At 37.9% G+C, this 16,355-nt stretch overlaps 1 protein-coding gene across 2 annotated transcripts in view; it reads left to right on the top strand.

The window, feature by feature from the left end:
- EFR3A (EFR3 homolog A) overlaps nt 1-16,355 on the top strand; it is a 98,744-nt gene that overhangs the window by 69,970 nt on the left and 12,419 nt on the right. For both annotated transcript variants that reach the window (XM_082675171.1, XM_082675172.1), the window contains exons 15-19: nt 1,798-1,959; nt 2,601-2,732; nt 3,934-4,001; nt 4,968-5,095; nt 13,851-13,942. In XM_082675171.1, the coding sequence (XP_082531297.1) occupies nt 1,798-1,959; nt 2,601-2,732; nt 3,934-4,001; nt 4,968-5,095; nt 13,851-13,942 (582 nt within the window). The remainder of the gene's footprint in view (nt 1-1,797; nt 1,960-2,600; nt 2,733-3,933; nt 4,002-4,967; nt 5,096-13,850; nt 13,943-16,355) is intronic.

The following is a 16,355-nucleotide window of genomic DNA, read 5'->3' as shown; positions in this document are numbered from 1 at the left end:
GTAAGCACTGCTTAATGGTTGTTAATGACGTTTAGGAACGTCAGATTTAAGAATAGGATTGGAGGTCATGAAGAACCTAGGGGTAAGAAGGGAATAAAGACACAGACCTACTAGAGAATGGACTTGAGGATACGGGGAGGGGGAAGGGTAAGCTGGGACAAAGTGAGATAGTGGCATGGACATATATACACTCCCAAACGTAAGGTAGATAGCTAGTGGGAAGCAGCTGCATAGCACAGGGAGATCAGCTCGATGCTTTGTGACCACCTAGAGGGGTGGGATAGGGAGGGTGGGAGGGAGGGAGACACAAGGGGGAAGAGATATGGGGATATATGTGTATGTATAACTAATTCACTTTGTTATAAACCAGAAACTAACACACCATTGTAAAGCAATTATACTCCAATAAAGATGTTAAAAAAAAAAGAGAGAGAGAAAAGGATTGGAGAGGGCCCAATACATAGACTGTTATACACCAGAGTATAGAATCTTCTGAGAGAGAGACAAACTCTGGGTTCAGAAAGATGGAAACCAAAATGTCATCTTCAGAAATAAAGAGAAATCTGTTAGGAGAGCATACATAGCTCTGTATCTGTAGCCAAGAAACCCCCCACTTGCTAATACTGAACCACAGACCTGAACAGACTTATTTAACCAGTCACTGGCACAGCTGGAGGACTATGGCCACCCTCACCTGGGTGGGTCCATGTGCATGTTAAATAGAGGACAGAGCAAAATGCATACCTTTAAAGACAGGCTGGCTTCCAGAGACTGTGCTGCTGTTGCTCATTTCTTTCTCCTGAAGTGAGGAAGCAGATGAACCTTCTGAGAAACAGAAACTTGAGCTTGGAGTGTTAAGCTCAAGCCCCTCCACATGGGAATGAGCAGGCCTTACCCTGACTGCACGTTACAGTCACCGGGGCAGCTTTATGCTTTGAAAACACCGATGCCTGGGTTTCACCACTGACGGGTTAAATCATATCAGGGGTGCGCAGTGGTGACTAGTGGGGAGGAAGCATGGTGGTCCTCCCATTTCCCAGTGATTGTAGCTTACAGTTTGTGTTGAGAACTAGTGCAACACGTTGAGTTAATTACCACATAGTAACTTGAAATGGGAAAAACTCCCTTATTTCTGTTAGCTCTCACTTGGCAGTTAGACCTATACCCAGGAATGCTTTAGACAGCAAGGCTTTTATATTCTTTATTAACATATTTAGATGAGTTTGGTTTACAGGGGACCCTCTCGCAGTCCCTGGGGTGTGTCTGTAACCTCTTCCCTACAGGTGGGCTTGTAGATGTGCCGTCGTCACTTCAGACAAAAGTGTAGCAGAACCTGGAGATGCTCTTCCCTGGACAGCAACTCACCTCACAGGAGGTTGTTCCCTAAGGCGGGAAAGCCTGAGTCCATTTCCTCTCAGCCAAATGTTCTTATCATTGCCAAAGCTCCCGTAATTCTGCCGTTCGTTTCAGTTTTTCTCAAATCAGTCTATAATTTGCTTGTCTTTTCAAATTAGTATTAAAAACATTTTCATTGTTTACACTGGAACTATTTCTTACTTGCTGTTTTTACTTAAGTTTGTCCTCAACTCCAATATTAGTTTGTAGTTATATATTGGTGTAGTTATTGATGTTAATAATTGGAATATAATTTGACCCTCCGATTATCAGCCTAAATGTCTTCCATGTTAAGTTATGTAATAAGATAGCTACGTTTTAAGAGGTTATATATGCATGTAAAATCTGCCTTGCTACATTTTAAGCAAAATTATCTTTTTCCTCTGTCATTCCCCTTTTCAGAATGGGCAACAGCTATATCGGCACATATATTTGGGCTGTAAAGAGGAAGACAATGTTCAGAAAAACTATGAGCTACTTTATACTTCTCTTGCCCTTATAACTATTGAATTGGCCAATGAAGAAGTGGTTATTGATCTCATTCGATTAGCCATTGCTTTACAGGTATGTTTTCATAACCTTTCCTTGAAGAAAGGATTCTTTCATGAATTAGACACCATCTTTAAAATACTATTGCCTTTATCCAAGGACATGAGTTTTTTAAGTGAGATGTCTAGTTTTAAATCTAAAATACTCAAGGCTATGATCCCATTCATTTATTCTTTTAACAAATGTTGAGTAAGTATTGACTGTGTGCTAACTGTTGTTCAAGGCCACAGGAGTACTGTGATGAAAAAGACAGCATGGTCCCTGTGCCCATCCTAGCGGGGAAGATGGTCGTTAAATAATAAGAATTACATATATGTAGTTGTTTAATTGGAGTTTAAGTGTTACACAATCACAGGACAGTATGCAACGAGAATATATATATTTATTTTTATATATCTTATATATATTCTGCCCACGCCCACGTTTCCTTTAGGAAAGGCTTTCCTAAAGAACTGTTTGAATTGAGAGATTTAAGTCTCTTATAAATGGGCATTTATTCTCTTTTTAGAATTTTTTTTTAAAAAAGCTTCTTATAAGGGGACATTTTTGTTAGCATTCCAGACTACCTGCAGTTTTTTAGTCTAATCATGGAGAAAATGCTATTGAAGCGTAAGACCTTGATCTGTCAGTGTTTGTTTTTTGGTTTTTAATTAAAGGACAGTGCAATTATCAATGAGGATAATTTGTCAATGTTCCATCGTTGTGGAATCATGGCGCTGGTTGCTGCATACCTCAACTTTGTAAGTCAGATGATAGCTGTCCCTGCGTTTTGCCAGCATGTTAGCAAGGTAATGTATTTAGAAAAGCCCTCGAATTTGATTTTTATACAAAAGTGGCGGATTTTCTTCCAGTGATGATTATTTTTAATTTTGATGATGACCAAATTATTAAGATAATGCTATAAAAGTATGCATGACTTTTTCAATAGTGACAAAATCGACACTACAGCTCTAACTATGACTAGTGTTACGTTTTCTTTGATGCCTGTTGTTGTATTAGAATTTTTCTGTGTAATGGTTGAGTAGAATGTATGATTTTCTTCTAAAATACTTCATGTGATTTCTTATATAATTGTTTTCCTTTTAAACCGTTATGAATCTTAGTATCTAATATTTCTTTAATTATACTGTTTTTGTTGTTATTGTTTTAAACGAATCTACTTGAGTTAGATCTCAAAAGTTGAATAATTAATATGCCTCTCAGAGATTTGTCCTGTGTCATTCAACTGTATTTAGCTTTCTCAGCAGTGACTCATTAAATAGTTACTGGCATGATTTAGTATACATTTCAGAGCTCCTAACTTACCTGGCAGAAAAAGTCCACTGTAGTTTTTATTCTTTAAAAACATCTTTCAGGGAGAACCTCATTTTTATGAAATTGGAAGCACATCTCTCAGTCCTTGCTAAAATGTAGGTTTTTAGAACATTCTAAGAAGTAAAACTCATTCATTCATTAAACAAATGTTTGAGTGAATATTTGACATCTGCCATTAGAGATACTAATGCTATGAAAGCAGGGTCCCCCTTTAAGTGGCTCCCAGGTGAGTGGAGGAGCCAGACTTCACAAGAGCGCTGAGACCACCTGCACGTGCTGCAGAAGGTGGTGCAGAGGAGAGGGGACAGTGAGGGCCTGGCGCTTGTGAAGGCATTTCCCACATAGGGCATTTGAGAAAGTACAGCTTCTAATCCCTCTGTAGTAGGTTTAATCAAATGTAATGTATCCTCTTTTTTTTTTTTTTTTTTACAACCTGTATTATTTTACTATCATGATTTTGTTACCTGCTGACTTTTTAAAATAATAAATGTGAAAACAAAGTGAACTCTGCTTTTGGACTCTAAATGTAGCTTAAATTCCAAAATAAAATGATGGTATTTCGTATAAATGTTTAGATTCTGTTTCTGTATTTTTAGTTTTCCAAACTTTTGTGGCAGGGTCCTGAGGAGTGAGGTTTTTGATTTTTATTTTGTTTTGTTTTTGAATATTTTTCAGGTTATTGAAATTCGAACTATGGAAGCCCCTTATTTTCTACCAGAGCATATTTTCAGAGATAAGTGCATGTATGTTAATTCTTTACATTTTAAGGAGGGGCACTGACTTGGGAAACCAATCAGTGATAATTACAAAGGAGTAAACTACTGTTAGAATAATTTTCTGGTGTTTTAAAATATTCATCGTTTTATGTTTCTGTCATTTAATTCATCTAACTTGTTTCTCTTGCTATAAAAGTTCTTGTAAAGTATAAATGTAGACTCATGAACACATGGAATCAATCTTTGATGAAAAAGTTTATCTGACCTTTTTTTAATATGGAAGTATATCTCTTAAATATAGCATGTTCTGATACATAAGTGAACACTCCTTTAAGAGAATACAATATCCTGTTCAAGATTCTCGGTAATAGACAACAATATTGATAAAGCCGTAGGAGAAACAGTGTATTACGGAAAATCAGTGTTACACCCTGAACTGTTTTCTTGCTGTCCAAACAAAAAAATACATATGAAAAATAGTTTATTCAAACTTTGGGGCTCTAAAACCAGTTTAATATTGAAAGCATGCACATAAGATAATATTAAGCAGTTTGAAAGGAAATTGAAATCGTAGGTCTTAGCCAGGTGCTTCCTATCACTTAGTTGGCTAATATCTTCTTCATTAACAGTCAGGGGGCTTCATTTTTATTTTCTTCTCTCAGTAGATTTTTAATTAGCATGAAAGTTAAAGCTGAATTTCGTCCTCTTCATCATTTAATGTGTGAATACCAGTGGAATCATGTAAGGCTGACTTCACCTTTGGGACATTACTGGGGCAAGAAGCAGCAGAATGCTTCATGTATGGGTCCACATAACCATATGTTTTTAAAGGGCTCAAATCAGCCACCTAAAATACACTGATTTTTCTATTACTAATTACAGTTTAAGTTGCATTTATATTTAGGCCTTGATCTAAAATGTCTATATGTTAACTTATTTTTGCTCAGTAATTTAAATAATACTAAATGACTTCTTTTTTGATCAACTTGACAGGCTTCCAAAATCTTTAGAGAAGCATGACAAAAATTTGTACTTTTTGACCAACAAGATTGCAGAGTCACTAGGTGGCAGTGGCTATAGTGTTGAGAGATTGTCAGTACCGTACGTACCACAAGTAACAGGTAAGAGGAAGGTAATTAGAACTCTTACTCTAGTGATTATGTGTCAGCAATTTTTCTCTTAGCCCAGTTAGAAAGTTAATTATGTTTGTATACTTACTAGCTTAAGAGAGTTTACTTCTATTTTAAACTTTTGCTCTTGAAAACCTTTAGTAAATCTCCAAAAACATGTATATGATTTTATCATGAGCATATTGAATCCTCAAGTGATTATCGTTATTATACTTCATATATTATTGATACTATACTGAATAATAATATCCTTTAAACAGAGAAGCAAAGTGAGATCTTTACTCTTTAAGCAATATTGTGTTTAACTTAGGGAAATTGGTGAAAATTGTTTAGTTAGTGATTTGTGACCATTGACCTTAATGAATTAGGTAATTTTTGTCATTTGAAAGACTACAGACTATTTGCTGTGTAAAGAAATCTGCAAACTTTTTAAGTTAAGAATATGTTTCCCTCTGTGCATTATGTATTCCCTTCTGTTCTTTTCATTGCCTGAGATAATTCTGTTTTGTTTCAAGGCAAAACTGCATGGTGTCTTGCACTCAGTTTTTACTTTGAAAACTAAAATCAAAGAATTTTTATCTTATACCTTCACTTTCATTTGATGACTGTATAAATATTAAATTTGGTAGAAAAACTAGTTCTTCCTTTGGGGATACCTCTGTTCTATAAGAGAACTGTTTGATTTCAGTTAGGTAGTTTTCTGGATTAATCACTAGAAGTAACACAATCTTTGGGAATAGCTATCTTTTTATAATGTGGATCCAAAATATATACATTTATTACAATGATAGTTGTTTATAATAGTCTGAGATGTTAATGAAAGATTTTGCATTTTCTTTTAAATTCCATAGTATAGAAAATTCTATTCCTCATGAGTTCCTTGGGGAAATAAAAGTGCTAAGAATAAAACATGAGTAGAGCTTTGTAATTTAAAAGAATTTTTAAAACAGACTTTTAAACTATTTCATTCTTATAACTTGGATTTAGCTCTCTTTCCTTCAGGCAAAAAACCTTATAAACCCAGGCACAAGTACAAAGGTAAATCCAAGTGTCAGTTTGGCTTGCCCTTTCCCTCACCTGTCCTCTAGGAAAATAGCTGTATACAGTTTGCCTTCTAGAAAATGGAGCCAGTGGCCTGTATATTTTATACAGTTGTGAGTTCAGTTATTATTTTGCTCTACCTTCCCCATAGCTGTAGTTTATTTTCACCCCTTGTTATTTCCTTTTACCCTATTCCTTTCACTGTAAACAATTTTTAATGAAAATTATGGTACTTTCTTTAACAAGTGGTTTGCTCTTCCCATTTCCTCCCACCCCTGAAAATGATATATTCTCTTTCTTAATGCCTCCCTATCATTGACTAGGAGAATTCTGAGTATTTCAGCATATACTTAGCTACATAACTGCACAGAAATCCCTCAGTATAAATAAGGTTTTTCTGATTTATAAAGATTTTGATAGTTTAGAACCAGTCCGTGACATGTGTGTCCTGCCTTAATGCAGAAAGAGTCAGAAGATACAGTGATACTTTATGGGATAATCAATCAGTTATTAAAGTTTCTTTTTGCTGTATAACCATCAGGTATTCATTTTTAAAAATAAGGGATTTAAGAACAATATATCAAAAGAAAAAAAACAAAATAGTTTGTTGTGTATCATGCATATACACCCATCATCATCAAAATATAGCTGCCGTTTATTATGCACTAACTGTATGCCAGTCACTGTGATAAGCACTTTGTATTCATGTTCTCAGTTAATCTGTAACATAGTTTGGTGAGGAAGGTAGCACTGTCTTTGTTTACAAATGAGGATAGTGAGACTGAAATTAAATAATTTGGTTAGGTAAGACCACTAGAATTAACTGCCTTGCCTGTTCAGTTAGGTGCTTAATAAATTGATTTTTGCCAACTGTGTGCTCAAAGATTGTTCAGTCATCCATATTGATCCAGGTTTATTTTTTTATGTATTCCACAGACCTTTACTGAGAGTCTACTATATATATCAAGCACTTTTCTGACTTTGGGGGGTGGAAAGATGTTAAGATTCAGTCCCTATCCGCAAGGATTAAAATCTGGTGGAGAGGGCTTCCCTGGTGGCACAGTGGTTGAGGGTCCGCCTGCTGATGCAGGGGACACGGGTTCGTGCCCCGGTCCTGGAAGATCCCACATGCCACGGAGCGGCTGGGCCCGTGAGCCATGGCCGCTGAGCCTGCGCGTCCGGAGCCTGTGCTCCGCAACAGGAGAGGCCACAACAGTGAGAGGCCCGCGTACCGCAAAAAAAAAAAAAAATAAATAAATAAATAAATGTGGTGGAGAAGACAGACAAACGATTGAAATATAATGGTAACTGGTTCTAAAGAAAGAAGAATGGTCTGCCTAAAGCTTACTGAACTGTTGGTGACTGACATATAGTAAGTGTTCAATAAATGTTAGCTGAGTATTGCATTTTCCTTTTATCTCAAATCAACCTATAATTTGAGTTAATAGCATATGTCTAGGTGTATGCTAAATGCTCCTCTATGAGGGGGTACAGTACTTAATGAGTATTTGCAGTGTGCCAGCTGCTGTGCAAACAGAAGCAAAAATGAACAAGACAGAGGTTTCTGCTTTCACAAAACTTATAGTCATTCCTAATGGGTTCCTCATCTGGACCCACAAAACACAGAAGATGACTTTTTTTTTTTTTTTGTGGTACGTGGGCCTCTCACTGTTGTGGCCTCTCCCGTTGCGGAGCACAGGCTCCAGACGCACAGGCTTAGCGGCCATGGCTCACGGGCCCAGCCGCTCTGCGGCATGTGGGATCTGCCCGGACCGGGGCACGAACCCGTGTCCCCTGCATCGGCAGGCGGACTCTCAACCACTGCACCACCAGGGAAGCCCTCAGAAGATGATTTTGAGTGACGTTTTTCTCAGTTCTCCCAAGATGGCACTTCACCAGTTTTATTCGAGATGCATAGGAAGGAAGTTAATTCATTATACAGTTTGTCTAACAGGACAGTTGCAATATGCCTTAAAGGCTATGATCAGAGAGGTTTGGGGTCCTCAGGCAGCACCTAGGAGAGTGTTTGGTCCAGGTTTGGTGAAACCGACGTCTTCCAGAGGAAAAAGTCCCTATGATGAGCCTGAAGCAGGTGTTAGGCAAGTGAACTGTGTTTCATGCAGAAATAATAGCATATGTGGAGGAATGGAGGTAGGCAAGAACATGATTCTGCAAGGAATTAGTATAAAGTTAGTCTACTTGGAGTGAATTGGAAGAGTAGGGTTGGGAATTGTAAAACCGGGTTAAATAGTTTGAACTATCCTGAAAGCAATGGGGAGTCATTAAATGATTTTAAACAGGGGATGGCATGATAAGAGTTGCATTTAGAAATGTTACTCTGGTTGTAGTTCAGCAAACTGAAGGCGGAACAACCGTTTAGAATACTCTTCAGTAATCTCCAGGAGAGATGGCAGTGACCTGTACTAAGGAGGTCCCAGTGCGAATACAGGAAAGTGAGTGGACTCTAGAACACTGCAAGAGAGAATCTATAAGCAGTTGAGTGATACGGGGGCGCAGGGAGAAAGGCAAAGATTTTGTCTAGGGCTCTACCACGGACATTTGGGTGCTTGGTACAGCACCAGGAGGAAGAGCAGCAGAGCTTGTTTGCTGCTTCATTTGCTTGCTTTTTGTTGTTTTTGTTTTAGGAGGGACGGGTGGCGTGACTGGGTTTAAGTGAAGAAAGAAAGAAGTATGCATTTCAAATGTGACTGTCTATAAGTAGTTTTGAATCTTGGGTGATAGAAGGATGGACTTCTTATTAACAGAAATGAATAGGGAAGAGGGGGTAGTTTTGGAGCTCAGCCTTCTGTTGAGTGTCTTGGACAGTGGAGCATCCAGGTACGGTAGGGGTCAGGATTGCGTTTTGTGTGAGAGGTTAGAGGTTATGATGAGAATTTTGAAATTAGCAGTATAGGGAATTTTGCAAGAGCTTTCAGGAAAGATGACTTCTCAAAGTGAGGACGTGAAGAGAGAATAGAATGGCTTTGTTCTACCCTCGCTATATGGCCTTGGGCATAACCCCTTAATCTCTCAGTGACCCCATATCCTCATGTGAAGCGAGGACCATAGTCCTGAAGCCATTTCGCTCAAATGGGATATATACGTGAAAGTGCATATAAAAACTACAAAATGCCTTATCAGTATAAGAATGGTATTAGTATTTTTTAATGTCTTAATCTTCCAGTTGGCATTTTGAATTTTGTTAATTTGTTTTATTGATTAAAAGCACTTATAACACATGGATGCCTTTATCTGCTTTATCAAAACCTCCATTATTTTCCAACAAATATCTGCTTATAAAAGTATTTTCATGTATATATCCCATCTGTCCTTGTAGAGGTTTTGTTTTAAAGCTTGTTTTAGAAATAAAAGATTGTCTTTTATATTACACTGACTTTTTTTTTTTTTTTGCGTTACGCGGGCCTCTCACTGTTGTGGCCTCTCCCGTTGCGGAGCACAGGCTCCGGACGCGCAGGCTCAGCGGCCATGGCCCCTGGGCCCAGCCGCTCCGCGGCATGTGGGATCCTCCAGGACCGGCACACGAACCCGCGTCCCCTGCATCGGCAGGCGGACTCCCAACCACTGCGCCACCAGGGAAGCCCTACACTGACTTTGTATTCATGGTGACAATGGTTTTTTAGGTTCTTTTTATTTTATAAATATGCATTAGCTCTAGATGGAATTTTGTGTTTTTCTATAAGACCAAAAAAGTATATCTGTATAAGTAGTATCAGCGTTAAACTGACATTTTAAATTTCATGTAGATAAATTATCTGTGAAATTTCATTTTCCCCCAGTTAGCTTTTTCATTGAATCTGAATGGTATAGTAGCCCTAATTACATTTATGATTTATTATATACAGTTAAGTAAGTTCCTACATCTTATTTTTTATATAGCCATAGAAAATTATATTGAATAATTTAATGTAGTTCTGTGTTATACTTGTATTCAGACTGTTTTCTCTGTTCTTTAGCCATCTGAATGCAGTTATATACATTACACACAGATACACCAGGTGGCAGCAAAATATCGCTGAAGGACGTTAGGCCTCGCTCTCTCTAAGCATTACTTCTAAAACCCAGGTTCTAATTAAAAACAAAAAGAAGAAACAGTGATTACCATTGTGAACGGCAGATTATAGGAAGCGGAGAGGGAGAAGGGATGGGAAAATGAAAGGGCATAGAAAGTAGTGTCTGGGACTACCCCAAACCAACTTCAGGAAGGGAAGCAAGGGCCTCCCGAGGGGGTGCGTACATCAGACACTGAGATGGTGACAGGGTAGTTCTCGAACTGGCAGGACAGTGCGGTCCACAGAGGCTGCAGTGATGCTGCATTTCAGCAGACTTTGAAAGGCAGGTCAGGAACCAATGTGGACGGCCCATGGAAACAGGAGAGTTATCTTTGGTAAGCTCTATTTTGGAAAGCTTACTTTTGTGTAGATGTACAAGATATCTGATGATAGTTGTATCTGGGCTTTTTCTGTCACCTACAAGCAGGTTGCTCTATAGGTCAAAAGAAAGAACTTTCTGAGAATATAGTATTAGAGTTTCCCACTGAATTTCATTTTCTTCCCTAATCTCTGCTCATTATACTTCCCTTCTGTTCTTGTTGATTTTTGTCACTCAGTAATCCCTCTCCTGCCTCTGTACTTCTCCTTTCCTTTTTATTTTTGTCTTAGGCTTCAGTTTGACTTTTCTCTGCAGCCCATCAGCCTTTGTATATTAACCTAGAAAATCTTGTGTGGGTGGGAAGCAGGCTGTTATTTATTCCTCATTTTGAATTCTGGTAAGACATTGAAAGTTGGTGTGATTAGAGGGTAAAAAAGCAGGTCAGCAGTGATGACGACATACTATTTTGTGGCAGTTCCACTGATGTTTGGTCGTTAGCTTTGGTGATTTATATTAGTGCAAATGATCATGAAGGAAAAGTAGAAAAAGTTCAGTATCTAGGCTACCTCCGTAATGGCCCTATGCAGGAGATATAATATTTCCAGCCTGAAAACTGTAGAAAAACGATAGGTAATAACTTGTCACAGATATAGGTCTGTGTTCCTCCAGCCTTCACCCAGCAGAACCTGAGTAACTAGTGTGTGCTAGATGCAGACGCAGAGTCTGCCCCTGAATTTCTTGTATACGGGGGGACATGAGACATTAATCCATATGTCTGTACTTCAAGGCCCACTAGATGAGTAAAGGGTGATGATGATTGAAGAGTGACAAGGAAAGATCAGTCATAACTGAAAGTAAATTTCTGTAGCTAGAAGAAAGGGGGGTAAGTAAAAATAATTAGAGTGATATTTAAGATTTAAAGGAAGCGATGTAATGTTTAACCAGGGCTTGAAAGATAAGAATCTTTACAGTGGGGAGGACATAAGAAAGGGCAGGTAATCATGGGCTTCCAGCAGGAGTTTCTGTTTGTAGAAAAGTGTGTAAGGCAGATGTGCCACAGCCTGCTCAGAGGTTGGAGAATAGGCACATTTGCCTTAAACACCAGATAAAAAAGGGAGCAGCTCTGAAGTTACTGTTGGCAGGATCTGACTGGAGAACCCAGATGCCTTTTTACTTCATCAAGCAATGGGTAGAGTTGCTTGGAAGAGTGATGTGGTTAGTGTTTAAGAAGCTCATGGTGGCATAGAGGGAAAATTCTAGAAAGGTCTGTTATCAGTCAGGATAGGCGGGGTCAGTGGTTCTCAACTGTGGGTGATTTTGCCCATCCCACGGAACATTTGTCAACCCTAGTTAGTTATCACCACTGGGGCAGGCCTGCTGGCATCCGGTGGGTAGAGGTCAGGGATGCTGCCGAACATCCGGTGAGGCACAGGACAGTCCCCTCGGCAAGAATTGCCTGGGCCCAAATGCCACTAGTGCCAAGGCTAGGAAACCCTGGCTAAGTTGTGCTGTGAGAACAGTCACAGGTTCTTAGTAGTTTAAACCAGTGAAGACGTGCTCATCGCTCCAACTAACTGTGCATAACTTCATGTCATCCGTATTCTGGAATCCAAGCTGACGGGATCGCCGCGATCTGAAATGTTACTCATACTTTACTGGCCAGAGCTAGTTACACAGTCCCTCCTGACCACAAAGAGGCCAGGAATTGCAATCCTACTATGTCCCAGAAAGAGAGTAAATTGCCGTATTTGATCAACAGCATTAATTACTGCCATGGAAGGCTACCTTGGAGTAGAGGAGTAGTCAGTAAGAAAGAAGCTAGTTTCTTTATGTTGGCCTTCTTTTAGTTCATTATTCACCCCTTCAGAAGGATAAAATCACAGTACAGTTGATCCTTGAAAAACACGGGTTTGAACTGCACGGGTCTACTTACACACAAATAATTTTCAGTAAATACCTACTGCAGTACTATATGATCTTCAGTTGGTTGAATCTGTGAATGCAGAACCGTGAATATGGAGGGCCAACTAAAGTTATAATGCAGATTTTTGACTGTGCAGGGGTCAGTGCCCCAAGCCCCCATGTTGTCTAAGAGTCAACTCTATATACAAAATGAGATTAGGAAGATGGAGTGTTGCCAGATTATGAAGTGACTGACTGTGCTGTTCGACTAAGATTCTAGACCTGAGCTTCCCAGTTGTTATTGGGAGCTTTACAGGTGTGTCTGGATATTTATCTCCTTAGTTCTTCAGGTAGCTGGGTCGGGCCTGGGGTAGACAGCTTGCAGTACAAGCAGCCTCTTCCTTTTATCTCCATATGCCTTACATGTATTATAATTATATATATGTGCTTTGATGTGAAAAAACTTGCGAAGCTCAGCATTAGTCAGTGGGCTGTATTTGTTTTTTTGTTGTTTTTTTAAAAATAAATTTATTTATTTATTTTTGGCTGCATTGGGTCTTCATTGCTGTACGCGGGCTTTCTTTAGTTATGTCGAGCGGGGGCTATTCTTCGTTGTGGTGCGCGGGCTTCTCATTGCGGTTGCAGAGCATGGGCTCTAGGTATGCAGCTTCAGTAGTTGTGGCTCGCAGGCTCTAGAGCGCAGGCTCAGTAGTTGTGGCGCCTGGGCTTAGTTGCTCCTCGGCATGTGGGATCTTCCCGGACCAGGGCTCGACCCCGTGTCCCCTGCATTGGCAGGCGGATTCTCAACCACTGCGCCACCAGGGGAGTCCCTGGATTTATTTTAAAATTATAGTTTAGTGTGAAAAAGATTTATTTTAGAACAGCTCTACTGGTAGTATAGGAGGGAGTGTTGTATTAGACCAGTTAGTAAGCTATCCTCAGATCTAGGTAAGAAAAGATAAAGATTTTTGAATGATGGCACTCTTGAAAAATAAATATGGCATTGTGGAGATAAAGGAGGTTTATTAGACATGTTAAAATTGGGTTTAGAACATGTCGAATAGAATTGGTTAATGGAGAATTGGGAAATTTGAACTGGATGTGGAACTGGAGATGTGGAGGGCCAACTGTAAAATGCTGTGCTGATTTTCGACTGTGCAGGTGTCAGCACCTCTAACCTCCATGTTGTTCAAGGGTCAGATGTATTAAACTGAGTTCACCCATCAATTTTATTTTTTTAATCTGCTTCATGAAATATAAAAGTCTGAGAGCACACGGTTTTATATATTTAGTAAGAGCAAAAAAGGCAAACTGTCTTAATTTTCTGAAATTTTAAAATCTGAAATAGGTGTAGTTTATAAATGACATATCATTCTAACTAGCAAATAATGGGGGAAATTTTTTTAAATTTTAGATGAAGATCGACTTTCTAGAAGGAAAAGTATTGTGGACACCGTATCCATTCAGGTGGATATCTTACCCAACAGCAATCCTTCAGATGATGTGGTAAGTTGCTGAAAGTTTATGATGAAGTACTGTCTTGAGATAGACATCAATTTAAAAGAACTTTTTGCCCCTCCACACTTTTAAACAGGATCAAATACAACTCTTATTTATCCCTAAATCAACAAAATTGTTAGTAGAAGTTAATCTGATTTAGCCTTGAACTTACTTATAATTTATTTTACTGAACTCATTTCATATACCTATAAAGATACATAAACTTAATATTATGTGTTATGATATCACTAGATTTCACATTGTAGTAAAAGGAACCATAAGACAGAACTAAGTATGTTTTTTTAATAAGTAAGAAATGCTACACAAGGCCTGTTATTAAATAAGTAGGCCCTCTAATCCTATTTATTTTTAAAGATTTATGCAACATAAGTTGTGAGAATAAATGGAATTATACACTGTCATGTGAAGCCAAATGCTCACTACTTTTAGAAAGTTTCAAAATTTCACCTATGAGAGAAATTTTTTAATCTTTTTGGATAGTAAATATAATGAATTTAACATAGGTTAAGCTGTATCAGTGACCTGTGTACTCTTTAAGGAGTTATTTGAAACATCATAGATTTAATGTTCTCCTCCTGTTTCAATAGAGCACAAGAGTGTACCCAACTGAGTTATAGGAAGAAAAAGCAGCCAGTGTTCTCTAGGACTTATCCACACAAATCAGCAGAGCATTTTTTGATAGTCAAGTAAAAATTCCAGTGTGCCAGCATGTCACGTCAGCTTCCTCCTTGTGGTTTATCCATTGTTTGCCTTCTTAGGTATTTCATTATTTCTCATTGGTACAATGTAAATAACTGAAAGAATATCCATGTAAGAAAAGAGGAAGGAAGTTGTCTGAATTCATGCTTTCTCAGCCTCCTTTCTCCCTCCTGCTTCCAATCCCTGTTGCAGAGTTAATTTGTCTTCAGGAATTAAAATTATTTGGTGGCCAGGGTACAGCCAATTAATTTATATCTTTCATGCTTTTAACTCCCTGTTATGTAAAATTAATCAGTTTTATCAATGAATTATCTGCAGAGCATCAGAGTAGTTGGAATAGGCAGTTAGTGTTCATTTTGGAACTTGAGGCTTTAAGGTTGGTTTAGAGTTTCTTACCAGTTTAAGACTCAGGAAAAATCATCTTCCCTAAATTTCACCTCTTCAAAGCCATTTTAATTTTTACACTCCTTACTCGCAAGAAGGATATCTTGCTAGCTGTATCTTTCAGTGATTATGAATTTGCTGCTGTTACCTTTTGAGGGAAGAAATTCATCCAGAGCCTTAGTTTATACTTGTCAAGAGTGCAGTCTTTTTTATTGACTGGTATTTTTCCCATTTGCCTTTTGTTAACCATTTTTATTTCTTTTAAAAATACATATATAGCACTTTAAAAGGTTGCAAAGAATCAGTCTATTTTGATAAAATGAACTGAAGAAACATTTGCATGAAGACAGTATAGGAGGAAGACTCTTGAGCATGAATTTTACATGAAAAGTTCATTAATACATTTGTTAACTTATTAAAGATCCTTTTGTTTTATCTTTGCTATAACTATGAATCCTAAGTCAAATATGCCTCACCCTGAGTATTTGAAAAGTTAAATACAGTTTAGTATATAAGATTTACTTGAGCACACTAGAGTTTCAAACTCATTTACCATTATGGTATCTGATATTGTGTATTAGGAATGGTCGTTGAAACACCAGAAGACAGAATAACAGTACCTTCTAGGCTAAAACTAACTAATTTCATTGTGTGGACAGGAGAAAGTGTCATCAGTTAGGTATTCACCAGTTAGTGGTGTAACAAAATATCAAACTAAGAATAAGTATATTTGCTAACAATGAATCAAATTTAAAAATTGCTCATTTGAAAAATTGCTCGTAATTTCATCAAAATTACTTGAAATTGTATATACATAATCCCACTTAGTCCTCAAGTATATTTGATACCTGCTTTTAGAGCTTGTCATGTTGTTTAGATGGAGATCATAGGAAAACTTTTGTCTTCCCTGGATATAACTCAGCTTATTACTATGGTCTATTAAAATACCTGGTCCATTTCTGAGGTATGTGAGTTCTAACATTTGTAATTCAAATTTTAGCCCACCATGAATCATTTAGTGAACTTCTCCTAAAAATTGCACTATATATGTATAAAGATACCTAAATTAAATTCAGGTATTCAAGAAGATAAATGGCTAAAACATTTATTTATTTCAGTGGCATCTCTGCCTCCTGAAATTAAATCATCAGCTTGACTGATAGAATAAAGCACCATAGGCATGATTCTTTGATGCTGGGCGAATGCATCATCATTGTCCAAATTAAGGAAAACAACAAACAGGGAAGAGTTATTAGATAAAGTACTCTAGCTTTTCACTTATCCAGGATTGAACAGGTAATAAGTAAAAATTCTC

This window comes from Grampus griseus (assembly GCF_964374135.1).
Source record: "Grampus griseus genome assembly, chromosome: 17".
NCBI classification, from domain to species: domain Eukaryota; kingdom Metazoa; phylum Chordata; class Mammalia; order Artiodactyla; family Delphinidae; genus Grampus; species Grampus griseus.
The sequence above is the reverse complement of the archived record's forward strand: the minus strand, read 5'-3'. Positions and strand labels throughout refer to the sequence as shown.